At 39.3% G+C, this 22,311-nt stretch overlaps 1 protein-coding gene across 1 annotated transcript in view; it reads left to right on the forward strand.

Annotated features, from left to right (window-relative positions):
* Nucleotides 1–3,263: 3,263 nt before the first annotated feature.
* The window catches only part of CPE (carboxypeptidase E), a 112,233-nt gene continuing 93,185 nt past the window's right edge, over nt 3,264–22,311 (forward strand). The window contains exon 1 of the mRNA XM_060093622.1: nt 3,264–3,764. Within this exon, the coding sequence (XP_059949605.1) occupies nt 3,461–3,764 (304 nt within the window). The 5' untranslated portion in view covers nt 3,264–3,460. The remainder of the gene's footprint in view (nt 3,765–22,311) is intronic.

Raw genomic sequence — 22,311 nt, forward strand, 5'->3', positions numbered from 1 at the left:
CAGTTTCTGTAGGTTGGGAACCTTTTGCTGCCTAGCTGGTGGTTCTGGCTCAGGGTCTGTAAGGAGGCTAGAGCCAAGCTGTCAGTCAAGCAGCCCTCCCAGACTTGCCTGGGGCTGAAGGGTCTGCTCCGTGGCTGTTGACAGCCCTCAGTAACTCACAGCCCCTGGGCTGCAGACGTAGGTCACTCTCAGGCTTCCACAGAGGCCTTCCCAGTCCTTGCTGTGTGCATCTCCACAACATGGCAGACAACTTGCCCAGGACAAGTGATATGAGAAAGAGGGGGAGAGAGAGTTTTGTCATAACCTAATTTTAGTAGATATATCCCATCAGTTCTGCCATATTATGTTCATTAGAAGCGAGTCACTAAGTCCTGCCTAAACTCAAGTAGAAGGGAATTAAGCCCCCCCTCTTGAAAGGAAGGAGTGTAAAGAATTTGTATAAAAGTGTGCTGTGTGCCTCTCCTCAATGCTGTGTTCAGTGATGTCACAACGGCAATTTGGAATCAGCCACGGTGGGAATATTAATACCACAGAAATCAGTAAACACTCTAAATCAGGTTTTACCACCCATGGAGAGCTGAGTGTCAAACATTTACCAGCACACCACTAAAAGGATATAAAGCTATGTGTTTACAGAACCTTTGCGGACTAGATGAGTTTTAGACATGGCTTTGGAAGGAGGGAATACAGGGTTTGGGATATAGGAAGAGACAGTTTCTGCGTTTGAAAATAGTGGAGGTGATGCAGGAAGTGAAGGTTTGGGGAGCTTAAATATGCTCATACAGATGTTCAGAAATAACACAAAAAACGGATCTCTTTCTTCCTTGCATGTGTGTGCATGCATGTGCATGATTTAAAGTGTGGGTGCACACTAGATTTAACTATGGGTACACAGGGTCAAACACATTAGACAGTTAGCATGCAAGATTTTCTATCTAGCAATCGGGATGGGTATATAACCTTTTACATAATTGCTTATGAAACCACAGAAGTAATTATGCTCCAGTGAAGCTGTCCTACACCTAAAATTGCCCAGAAATGTAAAGACGAAGTTTTAATTCCTTTGAACTGATTCCTTGGTGTATGTGGTGTGTCCCAGAGCTTTGGTGAGCAGGAACTTTTCTCAAAAAGAAAACTTCCAGGATCACAGCATTTGAGATTTGAAAAGACTTCAGACAACACATAGAACAAACACTTTGTTGAAGTATGTTTGTCAATCAAACATCAAAATCAGAAATACCTGGTATTCTTGTTAAAACCTGGAACCTTGTTAACACCTGAAACCCATCGCAGACTTTCTGCATTGGTGGGGGCTTGGGAATCTGCATACTTTACAAATTCTCTAGATGACCCAGCTGCACTTGGATGAATCCAAATCTTTCATTTTATAGATAAAGAAAACAAACTTCTGAAATTCAAAAAAATCTCCATCAAGTGAGGCCACAGAGCTGGTGGGATTCCACCCATTTACAAAAATTTTAAAAAGAAATTCATAAAACTGAGATTTGGGAGAAAATAGAAAACACACCCTTTGTTTGAAGAGAAGCTTAAGGGCAACACAAGACTTCACTGAATCATATGTTGTTTATGTGTGTCATTACCAGTATATGGCCCACCTTGCCTCAAATTAGTGTGGTTACCTTAAGTTGCTAACATGAAAATCCTAACCTTCTACTTCTGAAGTTATTGGTTTTGGCTACGCTGTTTTCTTTTTCTAGGTTTCCAAGGTTGCTCTTTTGGGCATGATTTTAGAAATCTAAGTATAACTCTGGTTTCAAACTTCTGGACCATGTAATCAAACTCAGACTGATCATAGAGAAAAATATATGGTTCTTAGCTCTGCCTACATTTACAAGGATCATGGTGGGGTCCAAATTCAACTGAGTGGTGTGTCTTTATAGTGGCAGTTTTTCCCAAAAAAATCCAAAAAAGAAGATCCATGCTGCTGTGGAAACGTAGACAGTCAGAGGGTTTTGAAACCAACCTCTCCAGCAGCACTTTTTTTGATCCAATAAAATCATTTAAATATCTGGATTCTTTTCCAGGAGAAAGTTTTTATTCAGTGCACTGCACTGTTAGACAGGTGGAGAAAGAGTAAGTTAAGAAAAAAAATGGCTAACATGAAAAATCACCCACATGATGTCCAGTTTTACTGTTTGGTTGAAATACCCAATTGATTATTTATTTATTTAGATTTGTGCTATTTTTTAATCCAAATGGCAACCTCTTCAGAATAACATCTGCTCCAGAGTTGTTCCAGGACTACAAATCCTGTGTAAAGCCTGGGTATTTAAAGCTGTAAATGATTTTATATTTTTGCAATAATTATGGGAGGGGAATGGAGATCGTACCTTTCACCATCAGAGTTTTCTTTCTATAACAGGATTTGATCTTTTATTTTTTTTTCTTGGATGAGGAAAAGTCAATTATCATTTGTTTCCTAATTTCCAGTTTATTGGTCCTGGAGAAAACTCTCCAGCCCCAATCAAGCCTTTAGATGACTGCACTCCTGGCCAACATCTTAGTTTCAACCAGGGAGGAGACCCTGAGCCTGAACCACCCAGATAAGCTGTTCTGGAAAGATTTAACCTTAATATCAAACTAAATCCCTTGTCCAGCACTCCCCAGCTGCACTCTGTTTTCCCCACAGGAGTTAGAGAAGGGAGTTGGCATAGGTACTGGCAGATGACATTATCTCACTTGTGCGCCCCCTCCGCAAGAATCCAGGAATGTGCATAAATACAATTAAAGACAGTATCTGCAAATTGATAGAATGCATTTTTAGTCTCTTAAACCTCTGAACACAGTGCATTGTGTTCTGTTTTCCAGCCAGACCTTGCAATCAATGAACATCCAACCCGTGGGTTTGTGTTTGTACTATCAATAGTTATTAAAGACACATCACGGGGAGAAGGCAAGCGGCTGCCAATACTTCTTCTGTGTTTCTTTTTTTCTGCAATATTCTCTAGTTTTTGGAGCATCAAGATGGAAACGTGGTCGGCTTGGAATTGACGGCACATTAAAAGGCTGCACTAACAATCCCAGAGTGTTTTTTCCACAGGCAGTGTCACGGGTCTCTCAATGACAGTAACATATCCACACCCAACCTTAGCTGTCATCCCACCTGGATCGTTCCGGCGCCATTTGGCTCTGACGTAGCTTCGAGCCCGCAAATCGCGCAGCTGCCCCCGGTTATCCGCAAATCCGGCCCGCGGCGCCGCCCCTCCCCGCCCCGCCCGCGCGCCCGCGCGCCCCGCCCGACTCCGCGCCACCTCCCCCTGCGTCCCGCGCTCGGCAGCGGTGCGTCTTGCGCTCCCCTCAGGCTCCGCGCTCGCTCCTCGGGTCTTCCCTCCCTCCGCTGCGTGCTCCAGGCCGCCGGCAGGCGAGGCAAGGGGACCCGCGGGCTGTGCGCCCCGAGGCGCCGGGCACACAGGAGGCCGCACGGGAGACGCGTGGCGCGATGGCCGGGCGAGGGGGCCGCGCGCTGCTGGCGCTGTGCGGAGCGCTGGCGGCCTGTGCGTGGCTGCTGGGCGCCGAGGCCCGGGGGCCCGGAGGGCCCCCGGCGGGCGCGAGGCGGCGCCGGCGGCCTCAGGAGGACGGCATCCCCTTCGAGTACCACCGCTACCCCGAGCTGCGCGAGGCGCTGGTGTCCGTGTGGCTGCAGTGCGCCGCGGTCAGCAGGATCTACACGGTGGGGCGCAGCTTCGAGGGCCGCGAGCTGCTGGTGCTCGAGCTGTCCGACAGCCCCGGCGTCCACGAGCCGGGTAAGGGCGCCGCGCGGGGAGGGCTGGCGGTGGGGGAGGAGGGAGAGGGGCACCCGGGGTGGAAGATGGGACGTGGAGAGAGGAATGGCGATGGGGATTGCCGTCTCCTAGTCTCGGCTAGCCGCCCTCCCCAGCCTCGAGGATCCCCCACCTTGGGTGAGCACAGGCCCGAGGGTTTGCGGCGGATGGAGGTAGGAGCGCAGCGAGCAAATCTGCGCGCCTGCAAACCCGCTGTCACCCCCACTTCGCTGTACCGAAGACCGCAGGGAATAACTTCGAGGCCTCTGCAAGGAGGTCGCCCTTCCTTGCAGACAGGAGTAGAACGATAAGGTGCAGAAGGCAGGAACTTGGAGGAAAGGAGGAAAAGTCAATTATCATTTGTTTCCTAATTTCCAGTTTATTGGTCCTGATGGCTCTACGTACCCGCCTCTACCTGTATGTGCGCATTAGGTACACGCGCTGCTGGGATACTCAGGGAATGTTAAGGATCTTGGCAACACTGGATGGTAGAGGGTGAGAAAGTGGCCTCTGGCAGGCATTCCGATCTTGAAACTGCACACAGTTTTTCTAAGGAAAAAGGAATATTCCATTTTCTCTGCTCTAGCCCTTGGAGATGAGTAGTTTGTGACCAGGATTTTATTCCAACAGATGTTTCCGTATGGCCATCTTATGCATCTTCCTCCTGAGTGTGTTAGGGCACGGTTTAACTTATGTTAAATGTTATGCATTTGGTATTAATAAAGAGGTATTTTTAAAAATGTTCTTGGTGCTTCTTTTTCATTGCTTTTTGAAATGATATAACTCTTAAGGCCTGGTCTTATGTCTTATGATCGTAAAGGTACTGTTGAAGTTATCTGGGCTAATGACATTAGCATGGGATGCTTGTTTTTTTGTTTGTTTGTTTTTAATGACAAAGAAAGCAAGAAAACAGGTAAAAATTCTCAGTGTAGGGCCAGGATAGTTTTATAATGATATTTATAAACTGAGAAGGGATGAAAATATGTGATCCATGGAGACACTTTGATCTTGAAATGGAAAGAGTATGGGTTGATAAATAATAAATCTTCAAATGGGAAATATCTCTTATCTTCAAATAATGTAAACAGAAAAGTTTGTATACTTTTGCAGTCAAAACCCTAAAATCCTAGAAATCCTAGAAAACATTTTCGGTAATGCTCTCTAGCAGGATTCAGCATGTAGAATTGGAAATTTGGAAAATTAATTTCTTGTTTGTATCTAAACATAAAGAAAAATTTTAAATGTGACAACTCATTTTCAGTTATTTCAGATAATCAAAGTCAAGACATCCTAGGCTTAGATAAAGAGAATCTAAATATTTGTGATTCTCCTGCCTACTTAATTAGAACCTTTGGTTATTCTGTTGTGGATTGCTTCTCACATTTTGTTAATTGTTTCTTCAGAGATTATATGAAAGCGAATGTTAACTTTTTGTTGTCTTGCTTCAAGTTTAGAAACAAAATTGTAAAGCGATATTACTGTTAGAATGATATGCTTTTGAAAATGAAAACCATAATTTTTTTGCTTAAATATCTGGAATGTATAGTCTGTCAAGATCTGCAGATCCCTCTCAGACTGCAGGCTCCATGAGGTAGGGCTGTGTCTCCAGCACCCAGGCCGGGTCTGGCACATAGCGGACACTCAGGTCACATTAGGGAAAAAAAGAATCAGTCATTTGCTGAATGACACAATGCCTTCAATGTTTTATTCCTTTTAAACACAAAATACACCAATTAAATTCATTTTAAGAAGGTGGACAAAGAAGCGTTTACATTACATGCTTTATAAGTCCTTGTTAAATGAGGGAAACTAAGTTCATGGTATTACTTAATAAATAGAATACAAAATGTCTACCCACTGTATTTTTAAAGGTTGAAGTAAACTATTATGAGCAAACACTAAAAAACCACAGGGTGATTTCCCCCTCCACCACCTTTTTAGAGGAGATGAGCAGGTTGGAAATCTTCAGGGAACTAGTGTTAAAAAAAATTCAACTGGGTAAATTTTAAAGGTCTTATTGACTTTATTCAGTGATTCATGAATTAAACGTCATTCAGTCTAGCAGATAGAAAGGTGTTCTAAGATCTGTACAAAATGAAAGACTTTTATAGGCAGAAGGGAGCAGGAACAAGGAGGTTACACTAGGCAAAAGATGGGTTGGTTATCACAAGGTTACTTTCTTTTAGGGGATGGCAGGGGTCCTTGATTACCTCACTTGTGCTGATCACAGGGTTCCTGATTGACTGGTTTAAGATTCCATTGCTGGGAGAGCCAAAACTGTAATTAGGTTTCAGTTTGGTGATGTGGGACTTAGCATACGTGACTCCATTTGGGGCCTATTGTCTTGTTTTTAACACTAATGAATGCAGAGATCTGATCAGTATATGAGTTTGATAGCACTTGTGGGAATTAACTTTTTAGGAAGTTTTGAATGAAGGAAAGTATTCACCATTCTTAAATGGCCTTCATATTCGTTTTTAGATTAAAATATTTTAAGAAATGAGAAGGGAATTTCCATACTTATTTTGAGATAGAAATGGATGCAATCAGTGTGTTTTGAACCACCCACACACAGTAGATGAGGCAAGTCGTATGGGCTGTGCAGTGGTACACAGGATGGTCCTTGCCCTGTGGGGGATTGAGAATTGGGAGGTTGGAGGACAGTGTAAAGGTGGTCAGTGCTGCAAGAAGGGAGTGGGGGGCCCAGAGAAAGGAGACTGCGAACGTTAGGTCAGGGCATTTGGTTATTGAAGAAGAGATGACAAGAAGGCAGGAATGTACAGATTAGTGAAATTTACCAATTCCAGTGTAGCTCATATAGATGTATGTTTTAACAGAGCCCCTGCTTTTGAAAGAGGGCAACTGTCTTCACTGTTTTCACATTATAAGTGTTTTGGGGAAGGTTAAAATAATGTTTCTGATGATGCTATTCAGAAATAATATTTAGCTTAACAAATTCATTTACTTGACTAAAACTTTGATCAAGTTGCCCATATTCATTTTATCCTCCAACAAGAGAGAAGTGTCAGGTTTGTTAGTCCTCTTAGTCTAAATTCTTTTTCTGAACTTTAAAAAAATATAGCTAACATCTAAGTATTTATCATAATAGAAAAACTCTCCCCAAACAAAACAACATATATACATCAGGTCTTTCCCTGTGGTAGAAGTTGATGTGGTTAGATTTGCAGGTTATGGACAGAGAGAGTTCCTGGATCCCACCAGCTCCCTTCCTGAGCGGAAAGAAGTGATCATCGGACTTGTTTGGTACCAGGCCATGGGCTGAATTTGAACTGATCTCCTGAAAGTGATCAATTCTCTCAGATATTCCACATTTGAATTCATAAAAAGGGAAAGAAAATTCTGTTTGGAATTGGTCAGGGAGGAATATCCACACCTATTCTGTCCGCTTGATTCCTGACCAGCTGGACGCTGGGTCTTAGTTTTCATTTTGATCACTTTGGAGGCCTGCACAAATCTACTGGACGAGGGTGGTGGGTCTCAGCCATTCTCAAAAGAACTGTGCGTGGTCTTGGCCCCAGTCTCATCTCCTCACACATCATGAATCTGGACGCCAGACATGGGGCTGGGATGTAGCCTTGGCTAAGATTGAGTCTCTGCTCTTGGGTATGTTCCCATGAGGTATGATACCTGCCAAGCCTGACCATGTTTCCCATTTTTCTTTCTGTTTGCTTATATTTTATACATTTAAAATGTTTCTACACATAGGGACTCATGTTCTCCTAGGCATGCATAGAAATTATTGCAGTACTCATAAAAGAAACCTTTCTTAATTTATGTCTAAGCAATGGAATCTGTATTCCCAGACCACTCATCCTAGGGTTAAACATGAGTTAAGATTAGTTTGTTTAAAACACTAATTCTTTCACGTGTAGTTTAAGATTGCTCTTGGGGAGAAAATCTGATTTATAGCTAAAATGTTATCTTAGAAACATTCTTTAGGGCATAGATTTTCCTCTCTCAAAGGCTGGAATGATTATTTTGGACTTGTTCCTCCCCAAATATGTTCACATTTAAAGTGTACGAATGCCAATGTGCATTTGCCAAATATCGTGAGGCAACATTAAATGCTGGCAAAATTTCTATACAACTCAAAAAAGTGGGGTTTTGGTTATTTTGTATGGCCTCTTTTAATACCAGATTAGTGTGAATTAGTGGGCAATGATTACAGCTGAGTAGCACCTTACACCTGGTGAATATTGACATTAGATTGTGGAGAAGGATCTAGATATACCACATATGGTCAAGAGTTATTTTTAGACCCAAGTGAGTCAATGTAGCTCTTGCCAGAAATAATGTACTTGATTGACTTGTGATTGGCTAAAGGAAGAGAGGAAATTGAGCTGGCCCCTAACATTATATCCTGTACTCAGACAAAATAAGTGTCTTTCTATGGAAACTGATTTGAGAGGTGGCAAAGGAATCATCTGCCAGCATCTCCCTCATTGTGTAGCACAGAGGATATTCCAATACCCACCTTTACCGTTCTTTGGGAAAGATGTTTTTGACAAATACAAAAACAGTTCCAGTAAGAAGCGGTGATACATAAGCCAGCTTTTCCCAAAGTGTATTCAATGGAACATTAGTTCAGCTTGGTTTGAGAAGGATTAAGTAAACAAAGATAAACAGGTTTATATATTGCAAGACTTATCAGAGCCTTTAATATGCTAATGTATGTTTCAAACCTCCAACTTAGATGTTTGCTGTACAGTATTTTCCAATCTTTTTCACCATGGAACTCCCTTTTATCCCCCAAGGAGCTTATTTTGCACCTGGTATTGCACTAGTTAGAGAAGCACAGCACTAGCTCATTATTATTCATTATCATATTTTGAAGGATTGATTTGGTAATTCTCTAGCAGAGACACTCAAATAGGGAGTTCCTTAGGGGTGGGGAGCATATGTTTTCCATTTTTTTGCCCATAAACAGCTGACTTAGTGATTTATGTAGAGTAAGCTCTTAAGTTATGCTTATTGAATTGAGAACATGATTTTGAGGCAACGAGGCATAGGACAGATACTTTTGATTGGAAAGATGAAAGTGACACATGCATTACCATTCTTTTATTGTTACGTAGCTTCATGCTTTTAACTTCTGTGTATCTCCTTTTCTTGTCTGTAAAATAGGAATACTTTAAAAACTCAAACCTCACAGGGCTGCTGTGAGGCCAAAGTAGTATAGAAAAGAATTTAATGGAGTTGCTTTCATCTAGTTTTTAAGAACATGGGGTAATTTGTTAAAATGTTTCTTCACAACTAGAAGTTGGTCTGGAGTGTGCTCCATCGGCTTTCTTCATTAGGAGGGGGCCTCCTTGGTGTGTCATCACAGGAGACCTTGGATGCTTACTTGTTCCAGTGGAAGCCCATCTGCACAAGCCCGGCAGGTGGCCCTGATGGACTTCTACCCTCTCATCATCAGTGTTTCCTCGTTCACAAATGTTTGTCTACTATCAATTTTTAAAATGTAGGACATTCCTGCTTTGCTTCAGCTTGACATCTTATTTTGCTTCATTCAGTGGAAACAGTGTAAGTGTTCATCGTTCTTTGATGGACTATATCTTCAGGTAGCTAAACAAATCTAGGGCAATTCCAGCATTTACTTTGGCAAACTAACTTATTTTTCTGAAGAATTTATAATAAAACTGCTCAGGTCCTGACTACTTTATTCTTTTATGGACTCAGTGTAAGTGAAAGATCTTTGAAACCTCCTTTCTCACCCCTCCCTAATTTTCTTACCCCCACTGGGGTCTTTTCTTTATGTTTCCACAGTTCTTTGAAGAGAGGTAACATCAAGGTTTACAGTATATGCTTCAATGTCAGGGGACCTGAGTTTAGATCAGGGCTTCCTATTTTAAACTAAATGTTCTTGGGCAAGTCACTTAACTTCTCCCAAAGCCCCAGATTCATCACCTACAAAATGACAATAATGTGATGATTAAATGTAGTAGTAAATGTAAAGCTCTTAAATAAGTATGTCAACAATTATTATTATCTCTGTTATGGCATTTTCTGTTGTTGGTATACGTGTTCCCCCAGTAAGCTGTGAGATCCTTGTGGTCAGGAGTTGTATTTTGCGCATTTCTTTATCCCAAATGTCTAGTTCTATGCTTAGGACCTAGCAGCCACTCAGTGAATATTTGTGGAATAATTGAAATTTCTCAAACAGGCAAGAATGGGCATCACAAAACAAAGCTGTGTTGAAGTTCAGTGTTGAATTAATACATGTTAGCATGCCAGAAGCATGATACCAAGAAAGGATAGAAATGGTATTTTCCTATGTGAACACTTATATTTTGTTGTGATGCATCCGGTTTTGCATAATGGAGAAATCCATCTACTGCACGTCTTTTCGAGTGTGTTTATTGTAAGTGAAGTAGTATGAGGCTCGTTTCCTCTTGGCCTCTTTCCTCTTGAGACAATTTATTGATAGAAAGTTAAGCTGCTTTTTAAGTGTTAAAAGTTCTAAAGATAATTAGTAAAAATTCACTTAGTAAAATTTTTGGCTTTTAAAAAATCGATTCTGATTCCTTAGTATGGCTGTTTTACACATAGAAGCCATACATCTCCAGGTTTTAACTTTCCTTCCCTCAGGAAAGTGGCATTCAAATCATGCACTTGAAAATGCTGAAGAGGAGGAGATTTATCTGAAAGTTAGCTGATGGGTCAAATGAGCTCAAATTTGAGACATGTTTAAATTTGCTCTTTCCTTCCCATCTCATTAATTACAGGAATTGCTGCCAGTCCATTGCTCTGCAAATGTTTCTCTTTCTTTTGAAGTTCAGGATGTGGTGTTCTGTAGGCCTTCCAGCAGCCAGCTCTTTCTAATACAGTGTGGCCTCAGAGAAGAAACTGTGTTGCCAGTACCTCTTACTATGTTCCAATGCTTTACCTACAACTTTAACTGTCCCTACGTAGTAACTTTTAAGGTGGCTCATGTAGAGAATTACAAAGTTGATTCTTAAACAAAAATAAATAAGTTAATTATGATAATAAACCCTGAAACAACTTTCTACCACCGGTAAATATTTTGTTTTTTTAATAGAAATCTGTTTACTGTGAAATCACTCTGAGCATCATAGTTCAATAATAATAATGCCACTCACTTTAAAGATGTTTGATTTCAAGCAGAAGCTGTTTATTTAAAAAGTGGATACAGATTACTTATTTTTTAAATGGGACCTTTAACTTAAATCCAGGTTCTAAAAAAATCCCTTGCTGTGGTGATTCATGTCAAGGTAATTGGGAAAAGCAACAATTGTCTCATGTATTTGCACATGCAGGCAGCTCCTCAGATGTTCAGATCCCAAAGTGATGCCACCAGAATGGGCCTACACAGTTTTCCTTCCTGCATAGCCTAAAGTATTCAAATCCAGAAAATCTTCCTTCACTGCCATTCTGTAATTTTTCCCCAAGAAATGTCTTGTTTCTAGAGCTCAGTTCAGCAGCTTGTACAAATCATAAGCTTTGGCCATGAGTTCAGGGTAGGAAAACTTGAATATACAGGTTGGACCATCACATCCCTGACCAATGTCCTGAATACTCTTATTTTTCATTTCCTAGCCAAAGGGTAATTTTTAAAACAACCTTTTCTCATAACCTTTATAAAAGTTGCTGTGTATCATTCTAAGCTAAAATTGACTTTCCAAGAGGAAAAGAAGTTGTAGGCTTTTGTCAGTATAGCTAGTACTGTCAATTTAATTTAGGGAATAGTTAACGAATGCCCATTCTGTATATGCTATTTTACTCTATCTGCCAGTCACCCTTTTAAGCAGTTCCTTTGCATATTGAAATGTGTATTTGGTTACTGGTCTTGGATTCACTCTTTCGCATGTTGAGCTTAACTGACGTGTTTTATAACCAGTGGACATATCCCTTGATTCTACAAAATATATGCTGCATATAGATGCAAGGGTCAAATAGTTCCCTGTACTGTTCTTGATGTAGCGGATATAAAGACAGTATCTGTAGGTGAAACTACTGGGAATGTTAGACATTTGCAAAATAAAATGTTTTTTGCCCTTTTTGTGTTTTAGGTGTGGTGTCGGACATCTGATTTTAAAGTACAACAGATCTATTGAAATAGTTCCATTTGTCTCAAGTCGTGACATCGTTCAGCACAATTTTTTAAAATGTTATTGGAGAAAACCAGTGTTATTCATTGTGGGAACTCAGTAAACGTTAGGCCAGATTCTGCACATAATCAGCATCATGGGAATTAAGTTAATGTACTTTCGGAAACAGCACTAACTCTACGAAATTAGCGGAACCTATATAGCAAAATATACAGAGAGAAATCAGCTTGTTAAATGTATTTCCTCGAGTCAAATTCAGTTTTTGGAAGATGTTAAAGCAATACAAAATATAGGTATAGGGGCTTCCCTGGTGGCGCGGTGGTTGAGAGTCCGCCTGCCGATGCAGGGGACACAGGTTCGTGCCCCGGTCCGGGAAGATCCCACACGCCGCGGAGCGGCTGGGCCCGTGAGCCGTGGCCGCTGAGCCTTCGCGTCCGGAGCCTGTGCTCCGCAACGGGGGAGGCCACGGCAGTGAGAGGCCCGCGTACCGCAAAAAAAAAAAAAAAAAAAAAAAAAAAATATATATATATATATATATATATATATATAGGTAGATATTTCTCATGTGAATATTTTATAGATGTATAGTGACTAATGCTATATTGACACATGGACTGAAATACTGTATAGACATGTAGGTTTTGTCTAAGTCTTGATGACAGCAGGATAATCATGAGTGGAGCTGTCATTTTACAGTATTTTAAATTTCACTTGCATCTATAAAATACCCTTCAATTTAATTGTTTTTACTTCTTTCTATAGCTTTTTATCAGAAATTGAAGAATTTTCTCTTTTATCTAAGTGGCTTATATGGAAAAAATCATTTCTCAAAAGTTTTTTTCTTTCAGAAAGTTTTCTTGGGCTCTTGTTGCCCTCTTTAAGTATGGTCAGATATTCCACCAGGATTTTAAATATTTGGCCAAATATGCCTTTACTTTCACGAGGATTCTGACTGGGTACCCACTGAGGTGGGTTTGGAGACCCTAACAGATGGATGTGGCCCTGTGTGTTCTTCTCCCCGTACCCCTCTGCTTCCCCCTCTTCTGTGGGTATTAGAATAAGAAAGGGTCATTGTCTGGGTGTCAGCTGGGAGGCTTTCATCTGATAAATGTGGGTCATGAACCCACTGGGACATGTGTTGGCTCATTTGTCAGCCGTTTACTCGATGGTTCCCCATAAACAACCTCGTGTAGTCCTAAATGAACAGCTTTTTCATACCTATCACAGGTGAGGAATTAGATAATATTTACCTTTATGGGGACTTAAAGAGGCAGGAAGAGTCTGCCTATTGTTGAAAAGTATTTAAAAGAAAAATTAGAAATGTGGATTTTCTTGTTTTTTTAAGATCTTGTCACAGTGATCTTAATTCCCTCTGAAAAGGTACATAAATTGCTGATATTTATGGTGTTATTATGCTGTTATTTATGAATCTTGTGAGTCTTAAATATGCACATTTTGGTTAAGTCTGTGTAGTCATCCCTCATTATCTACAGGGGATTGGTTCATATGTGTGAGTTATACACAATCTTACTGTATCTCTCAAACCCACGTTAGTGCCTAATTTGCTCTTCACTGGTACCTGTGGACTGGCCTGGAGAAACTTCGTTGACAGAGTGTATTAATTTCACTTCAGTGTCTACATGGGGGGCTGTATGTTGAGGACAATGCTAGGCCTTGCACGAGTGGTAAAAGCCATGAACTATGTGATAAGTGTTTTTAATATTTTTGAGACCTCTTTTCCATTATTTCTCGATTTTTTGGTGTGCTTTTCATAGTTGATTCAAATTGCTTGATAGATGGGAGTTGGGGGCACCTGGTATTGTTCTAATAAACCATTTCCCCTTCTCTTTGGACTCTACTTTAGTTTGCACAAACTGTATTTAAAAAGTGACATGTAACTTTTAGGAACATCACGCATTTTTCCTGAATAGTTTTAAAACTTGGATTGTTGCTGTTGTTATTTTAACCTTGAAGCAGAATCGCTGGCAGCGGTAATTCTATGACCTGTGTGCACAGGGAGAGGGAGTGAATGAGAATGTGTTTCTGAAATGAACGTACAGAGGGTGAGACTGGCTGGTATTTTCCCCAAACTTATAGAATCAAGGTAAAGTGTTTATAGCCTCTGTAAAGACAGTAGCATAAGCAAAACATTCATACCCCTATCAGCATTTCCAAGAGGCCAAGAAGGCTCTCCTTTATAGCCCATACCACATTTTCCATGATGTCCTCAGTTCCCAGACCAAGGTAGTAACACTTTATTATTTTTAGACCCTACTAACAACTTGCAGGTATAAATCACCCTAATTGGACAAATCACCAAGAAAACTAAAGACATTCATTCACTAGACATTTGGAAGCACCAGATAGAAATGCTTTTAAATCAGTTCACGTTTAGAAATCCAACTCTTTTGAGTACTGCAGGTCAGAACGAAGTACATCTTTCATGACTTTGTTATTATATTTGTAGTTCGAATGTACTTCACAAGAGTTGCCAAGTGCCTGCTATATTAGTGACATTCTGCAAATTGAAGAGATACTTACAAAAGGAGCAACAAACAACAGTATTTTACAAAGTACTTAAGATGAAGATATTAATTCAGTTTCCACAGGAAGTTGAGAGAGATCATCAAAGGAGGGCTTTTAGAAGGAGGCGGGGAACTTGAGCAGGTCTTAAAGGATGAACCACATCTGGAAAGTAGAAGAGAGGACTTCATTCTATGCCAGTGTAAGATCATTCACGCTTCTTGTGTCTTTTTCTCCACTATCCCCCATAGCGGTGACATACCAATATTCAGTAAGTATTGTGAGAGATAATTACATTCCATTAACATGTGAAATTTCCACCTTGTTAGAGAGAATATAGTTTTTAGGGTGTTGTCCTTCAGGGTTGATTTCCCTCATCATGAGGGTAAAACTATTTGGGATGGAGATTATGATATATATATATACATATATATATAATATATATATATAATGATATGGCTATATATATCATATAAATATAATGATATGAAGCATATAATGTATATTATATTGTAATAGGCAATAATTGATTACAATTCCTTTTCCCCTCTAGATAGCTGTTATTGAACACTCTCTTGAAGGCCTGGAATAAAAAGATGTCAAGTAATTTTGATTTTATTAGGCCAATTTCCAGCAGTTATATACTGCTCAATTCGTGTTCTCTTTTGATTATGCATTTCAAAAACTGTATTTAACAAAAATAAGAACCACAGCAAGAAAGTGCTATAGTCTGAGTTATTGAAGGAGGATGCAGCCCATAGCTGCATCCGTGCCCTGCAGCCACTCCAGAGCGTTCATCTAGCTGCTCTTGTCTAACGCTTATATATGACTGTGTAGTTTGTTGGATGCTTTTGGGAGAAAAATTCACTATGCAGAAATGTTTATTATTTAAAATTTCCAAGTATACGTTTTTGATTAGGGTAAATTTATTTTGAATCACTCCTTGTGTTAAGCCCAGTTTTCATTAATGTTACATAGAACTGTGAAACATTGAATTACAGTTTTTTTTTTCCTAGCTGGAAGGAACACTCTTATAGATGAATAAATTGAGTTTCCGAGAGATTTTAAACAACCTGCTCGAGCTTGTGTAGCCTCGGAGGAGGCTAGAACCCATTTCCTGATACAGGAAGTTGGGCATTCTTTTCAGAATATTCCTCACAGCAATGTATACAGATGGGGGATAAACATAACTTCTGTGGCCACTGAGGGTCATGAATTATTTATGTGGACTGAAGTCTGTGAGGGAGTGTACCGGAATGTAACTTATCAGTGTGTTTTCAATTTCTTAGAGCAGTTTCCTGACCTATGTGCTGTAATGGGTATGGGTGTTTCCAGGTGGAGGGACCGGGCCTGGGTGGCGGGAGAGTATGTTGAGTGGCAAAAAAATCCAGAAAGGATTGAAGTAAATCACTTTAGTATACTGTAAGTATATACAGAAAATATTATGTTTCTTGGCAGTAGAATCCTCTCTCAAGGAAGAAACAAGCTTTTGTTGAAAGGCTGTTCTGATAAACTCTTTTGAGGTCTGGGCCTTCAGGGCTCAGGAATGGGCTAAACTTATTCAGTTTAAATACATAAAAATATTGAATAAAAGGAAGAGGCATATTTTCAGAGGCTGGGTGGAGAGTCAGAGAGGGAGAGAAAGACTTAATGGCTGGTGGCTTATGAGAACTTTGCGGATAACAGACATGTTGAATGGCGACGTCACAGAATCTTCTACGCTCTGTGATGCTTTGTGTGGTAGATTGCTTTGGGAGATGGGATGAAGTACTTAATCTTGCTTCAAGACTGGCAAAACCAGAGGTTGTCCAAGGAAGGACAGTTACACAGAAGTTACAAAACAAGAACTTAATAAAGATCAGATATATACTATACCATAGTGCTTCCTAGAAGACATAAAGGCAATTTTTTTGGAATGTCAGCCAGACATCTCCCATCTCACTGACCATTTACAGTGAAATCCCACATTCCTGAGTTGTGTATTCCAAATTGGAATCCTGATCCTAGGAGAATGTGAACACTGGGAGAGAGCCTTTAGGTTATGGTCTGTAAGCCAATTTGAGGTTCGTGTGCACCAAGCAGAATGAATTATATGTTGGAGATTAGGGGCATGGAGTATAAATAACAAATTGGGTGAGGTTTCCTTTCAGGAAAATAGTGCTCATGTTGACCTGTTCATGCGTCTGCATTAAATTTTAATGTGAAAAAAGTTATTTGTGCTAAAGAGGATTACGTATTTGTTCAGAATTTTTCCAAACCAACAATCAGCATACAGTTTCTTAACTTTATTTCCATATTTGTGAATCTTTTATAAAACATTACTATGGTATAAGAATTATTGATATATTGCATATCTAACAAACAGCCTATATTAAAAGAATAAATATGTATAGGAACTATACCTGGAATAAATACGAATGTCATTCTGGTCTTTCCACATTATTTATTTTTTTGATTATTCTCTTGAATCAGATATAATAACAGACTGATAAGGGTATGTACCAGTGAAAAATTTCTAAGACAGTAGCATTTGTCATTATATTTAGAACTGTTAGCCTGCAAGTATATGCACATACACACACCCCTTTAAACGGAGTGTGTTTATCTAGGAAGTCAATAAAGTTAGAAACTGAATGTACATAAATATTTTTAAATGGAAGGGCAAATGGCTTTTCATAGGTAGACCTGATTTGAGATGAGTGAAAAGATCTAGGCAGTTCTTTTAGCTGAAGTATCTGATCATAAGCTTGGAGGATACTGGAGTTTTAAGACGGGTGGCCCATTTATCTTGAAAATCCAATATTTTTTCTGAACTAGGTGTTGCCATGGTGACAGAAAGGCTTAGCAACTGAAAACTAATTTCATTGGTTGAGTGTCTGCAGACTTGCTTGTTGAGTAGCATTAATATGTTGCCTCCTGCTGTTTTGTTATTGAGGAGACCATCTGGCATTAACCGTATTTAAAGGTACAGTTCTGTTGGACAAAGAATACCGGGTGACACACACTGAGGTGTTAAAAATAGGTTTTGCTGGCGTTCATTGTTTTAACTAATCAGTGACTAAGAAGTTCTACTTCAAATCACTGCCTATTATAGCCAATTAGTAATTCATAATTCTAGGCTATGACACTAGGACTTAAAGGGCTTTACTTTTGAGCTTGCTTATGTTATACAAATTTAATTGCTTAAATATACACCTTACGTGGTCACATTATTTTTGATGTACCTAAAAATGGACCCATTCAATAAAATGTTCTCTCACATTGCATGTCCATAAACTATATAGTTAGCGATATATTTTTCAAAATAATGATTACTGAGGATGCTTAATATGTCAGAGCATGAATAGTCAGTTTTTCTTTTGTATTTGAGGGTGATAAACATAATGGATTTTCAAGTAAGGAATGAAAAGATGTCAAGTGCATCTATTACACAAATGACAACTATCCATTCTAAATAATAAATAGCTGTTGTGTATCTATTAAACGACATACCCTAATTTTAAGGAGCTTCCAATATAGTAGGGTGGATAATGTACATGTTATGTACATGTTATGATAATCAAGACAGAATATGTCTTAAGGACTTGCAGTGCCATAGAAATACAAAGTTGAGTTTGAGATTAAAGAATGGCGCGGGACATTCAGTAAGGATACCAAGAAGTCCCTGTGGAAGAAGTGGGGCCCAACTGGCCAGAATCTTAGCCAGTGTAAGATGAAGAGAGAATTCTAGAAGAAGCAGTAGCATTCATTAAAGTTATAACCCCCACCTCTCTAAGAGTGGGTTCCCACATAATGTGCAGTGAATACTGACAGAACACTTTGTGTCTAGAGCTTACTGCATGTGTAGTAGAAGCAAAATCTTAACAGGTAGGCTCTAACCATACCTTGACTACCAGGCTGAGGGTTTAGTTGTCATCTGTGTGGCAATTTGTAGAAAAGAAAATGTACAGATCGCTGTTTTACAAAGAAGGTAATGTGCATTTTTGACAGGTTTGGTGACGTGTTGTGGACCAACCACTGGAGAGAGATGTATGGTCCTTCTTTTGAAATGAGGATCTTCATTTTAGGAGAAAGTTTTGAGGACAGAGGAAAAGATTTCAGACTCATTTGCATGACTGGTGAAGGTGAAAGTGGTGATAGTGGATGACACCACAAGGGAGAGAGTAAACAAAAGAGAGAAGGTGTCTCAGGGCAGAAACTTAGGATATATTGATGATTTTAAGGTTAGGAGAGGTACATGAGAGCAGAGAGTAGTCAGAGAGATAGGGACAATTGGTAAAATTCAGTGCCTCAAAATCACTGCAAGAGAGAGTTTCAAGGGCTAGTGGCATAGGACAATGCAGATGCTGTGGAAGTGGATGAAGCAGAGGACGCTTATTCTCTGCCTGAGCTGGTTGGAAATCACTGGTGCCATTTGGGGAAGCAGTTTCAGTAGAGTTGAGAGGAAGGAGCCAGACAAAGGAAGAAGGAGGAAGTGGGGGGTGGATTCCCCTCCAACAGTAACCTTTTTGTTACCCATCAATCAAACCAAAGTTCTTGAAAGACTAGTCTCTCTCTCCCTACCTCTTCATCGCACATTCATTCTGAACGCACAGCAGTGTGGCTTGCACTGCATCTCTCTATTGAAACTGTTTGTATGAAGGGCACTGGTGACCTCTTTACAGGGTGTGCATGTGTCCTGGTTTGCACGGGACAATATTCCATGGTCCTGGGGTATTTGCTAATAGAGCCCTCTTTCACTCTGAAAACTGTTCAGGTTTGGATGATAAGTTCTGAGTCACCCTAGCTCTTAACCAGCAATTCCAGTGAGCTGTTTTCAATCTTTATCTTACTTGACCTTACTTAATTTTTTTTGCTTTATGAGTTGATCATGCTCCTTTACTGTGACTTGAAATTCCTTCTCTCTGACTTGTGCTGGGTAACTCTCCTGGTTCTCCTCATATCTTCTCAGTATTTTCCGAGCTCCCCTTTTGCTTAGAATTCTGTTCCTGTTTTTTTCTCTTTTTATTATACTCCCTCTCTGTGGACAAGCTCATTCTTAGAGATAGGTACAGCTAACCATAAGACAATAACTGCAAAATATCACTCTAGTTTCTCTTCTTGAACTTCAGGTTTGCATATTCATCTGCCCAGTGGACAGTTTCGCTGTAAGTGAAATTCAACATGTGGGCAAGAATTTGAGTGTTGGAGTAAGACAGACATAGGTTGCCAGCTGTGCCATTTAGTTGCTTAGAAACCTTGAAGAAGATATTTAATCTCTATGTGGCTCAATGTTCATTCTGTAAAATCAGGAAGCCTCTCACACACACATTTATGTAGGGAGAGAATGAGATAGCACATGTAATGTGCTTTATGTCATGGCACATGATAATCTTTAGTAAATAATGGGGACTGTTATTATTCCCCAAACCTTATTCTCCTACCATATATCCCATCTTGATGAAATGTAGAACACCTACCTATCTGAGTGGAGGAGGGTCCGTGGTTGTGGGAACACAAAATATTTTTGAAAAGACCGAGTGGTACCTCAATATATGAGACCCTGAAAACTGGACAAGGAAGCTTAGAGACGATGGTGGATAACAGGGGCATCTGTAAGCTTTTAAGTATAGGGGTGACTCTATGAAAAGTGGTGTTTTAGTAAACTTAGTTATTTTATTATCAAGCCAGATGTATTAAAAGTTGGGAGAGGGAAGAGGGCCAGGAGGCTGTTGAAATAATAGTGGCATAATTTGATGAGGACTTAGAAGAGGGTGGTGACAGTGGGATAAACAGGAAAAGATAGGGGAAGATGATAAATCTGTAGATTACTTTTTTTTATATCAGTTTTTCAGAAGACTATAACTTCATTGATAAGATATATTTATTAAAGATTTAGTAAAACTTCCTTATAGATCAAGATATCATGATTTTTTGAGCCACTATATGTGTGAGAGAGAAGGAGAATGTGTAATAATGATGGAAAATGTCTTCAGCCTGATTCATCCACTGTTTACTAAGGTGTTAATTTGCCTCTTCATATCTTGCATGACTCTTGTAAATGACTGTTGCCAGTTGTGATGTCTTTATTATTCTTACAGAGACTTTTCCTGATACATAATTCACTTTTGGAGGATATTTATACCTCAAGTGATTCTGGCCTGTTACATGTTACCATGTGAGTTAAGATATAGACTTTCAAATATATCACAGAAAGATTTATCTCTACTGAAGAGGAAGAACAATTCGATATGGAAATCTAATAAATTTGGCACGTTGAAAAATGGAAAGGAGAAAACTACCTATGTCTTTAAAGTACTTGTAAAATTTTTTCTTTTTCTTTGGAATAATTATTGCTTTGAAATCTGGAATGTAAATTGCCAGACTTCTTCCTCTTTTCAAGATTTGAAACAAATACTGGGAGATGGTCTTGAACTGAAGTGTAGACACACCAAATTTGAGCTCAGATTTAAGAATCCAGCACTGGGAAAGAACTAAAAATGAATGGTGATTATGAAGAGTTTTTAGATTGCTACTTGATTCTTTTGTAGTTCTGTATAACTATCTAGACAATATATTAAAAGGAAAAAGCTGAAGGGTGAATGGTTATGATGTATGTATATCACGAAGAAAACCATCACCACCTACCAAAACAACAAAGGTTCAAATGAGCAAAGCTTGAAAAGAAGACAGTGTGAGAAAATTAAGATAAAAATAAATCTGCATACTTGAGGCCATGAAACACATGTTCCAGAAGACAACTTATTAGAATTGCATTAAGTAAAAACAATGTTTGCATACTAGAGGGGAAGTAGTGTGGAATGGTATGAAAAATGGTAGAGAAGTTTATTTTTGTAGAAACTGGGAGTTGAAATAGACAATCACTAGGGCCCCAGCTCCAAAATCTTGCCATTACTGTTAATGTGACAATGGTTTAATTTTTGAACAAGATTTAAATTACAGTATATGCCATGGGAGATGTATTTTCTGGTTTGCTAATGACATAAAAAGATGAAGTCACTAGCCCCTTGTAATTCACATTTTTAATCTCATTTTCATCTTTTAAAAAAATTTCCTTTGACACACTGTAATCAAGAAGAATATAATTGAACTGACGTCACAGTTTTTTTCTCAGATTTCAGTCATACTGTTCTCAAGCTGTATCCTAAACCTTGCTTCTTTTATTTTAATGGCCGAAAAGCCTTGCTGTTATTATTTTATTACAGTATATTTATTACAATAAATTTTATTTATTGAGATAGATATCACACACCAAACAATTCACACATTAAAGGATGAAATTCATTGGTTTCAGTGTATTCACAGTGCTGTGCAGCCATCACCACAGTCAATTTGAGAGCATTTTCATCTCCCTAACGAGGAACCCTGTACCCATTAGCAATCATTCTCCATTTCCCCATTTCTTCCAGCCCTTGGCAATTACTAATCTACTTTTTGTCTCTATAGATTTGCCTGTTCTAGGTGTTTCATATACATGGAATCATACAATATGTGGTCTTTTGTTAACTGGCTGCTTTAATTTAGCATAATGTTTTCAAGATTCATCCATGTTGTAGCATGTATCAGTACTTAATTCATTTTTATTGCCAAATAATATTTCTTTATATGAATATTCCACAATTTATTTATCCGTTCACCTTGATAGACATTTGGATTGTTTTCCAGTTCTTGATGATTATGAACAATGCCACTATGAACATTCATGTACAAGTTTTTGTGTGGACATATGTTTTCATTTCTTTTAGGTATGTTCCTAGCAGTGAAATTGCTAGGTCATATTGTAACGTTTAGTTTAACATGTTTAGGAAATGCCTGACTGTTTTCCAAAGTGGCTGCACCATTTTACATTCTTACCATCAGTATATGAAGGTTCCAATTTTTCCACATCCTATTGACCTTGTTATTTTCTGTCATTT

Source organism: Mesoplodon densirostris, chromosome 1 (assembly GCF_025265405.1).
Source record: "Mesoplodon densirostris isolate mMesDen1 chromosome 1, mMesDen1 primary haplotype, whole genome shotgun sequence".
NCBI lineage: Eukaryota > Metazoa > Chordata > Mammalia > Artiodactyla > Ziphiidae > Mesoplodon > Mesoplodon densirostris.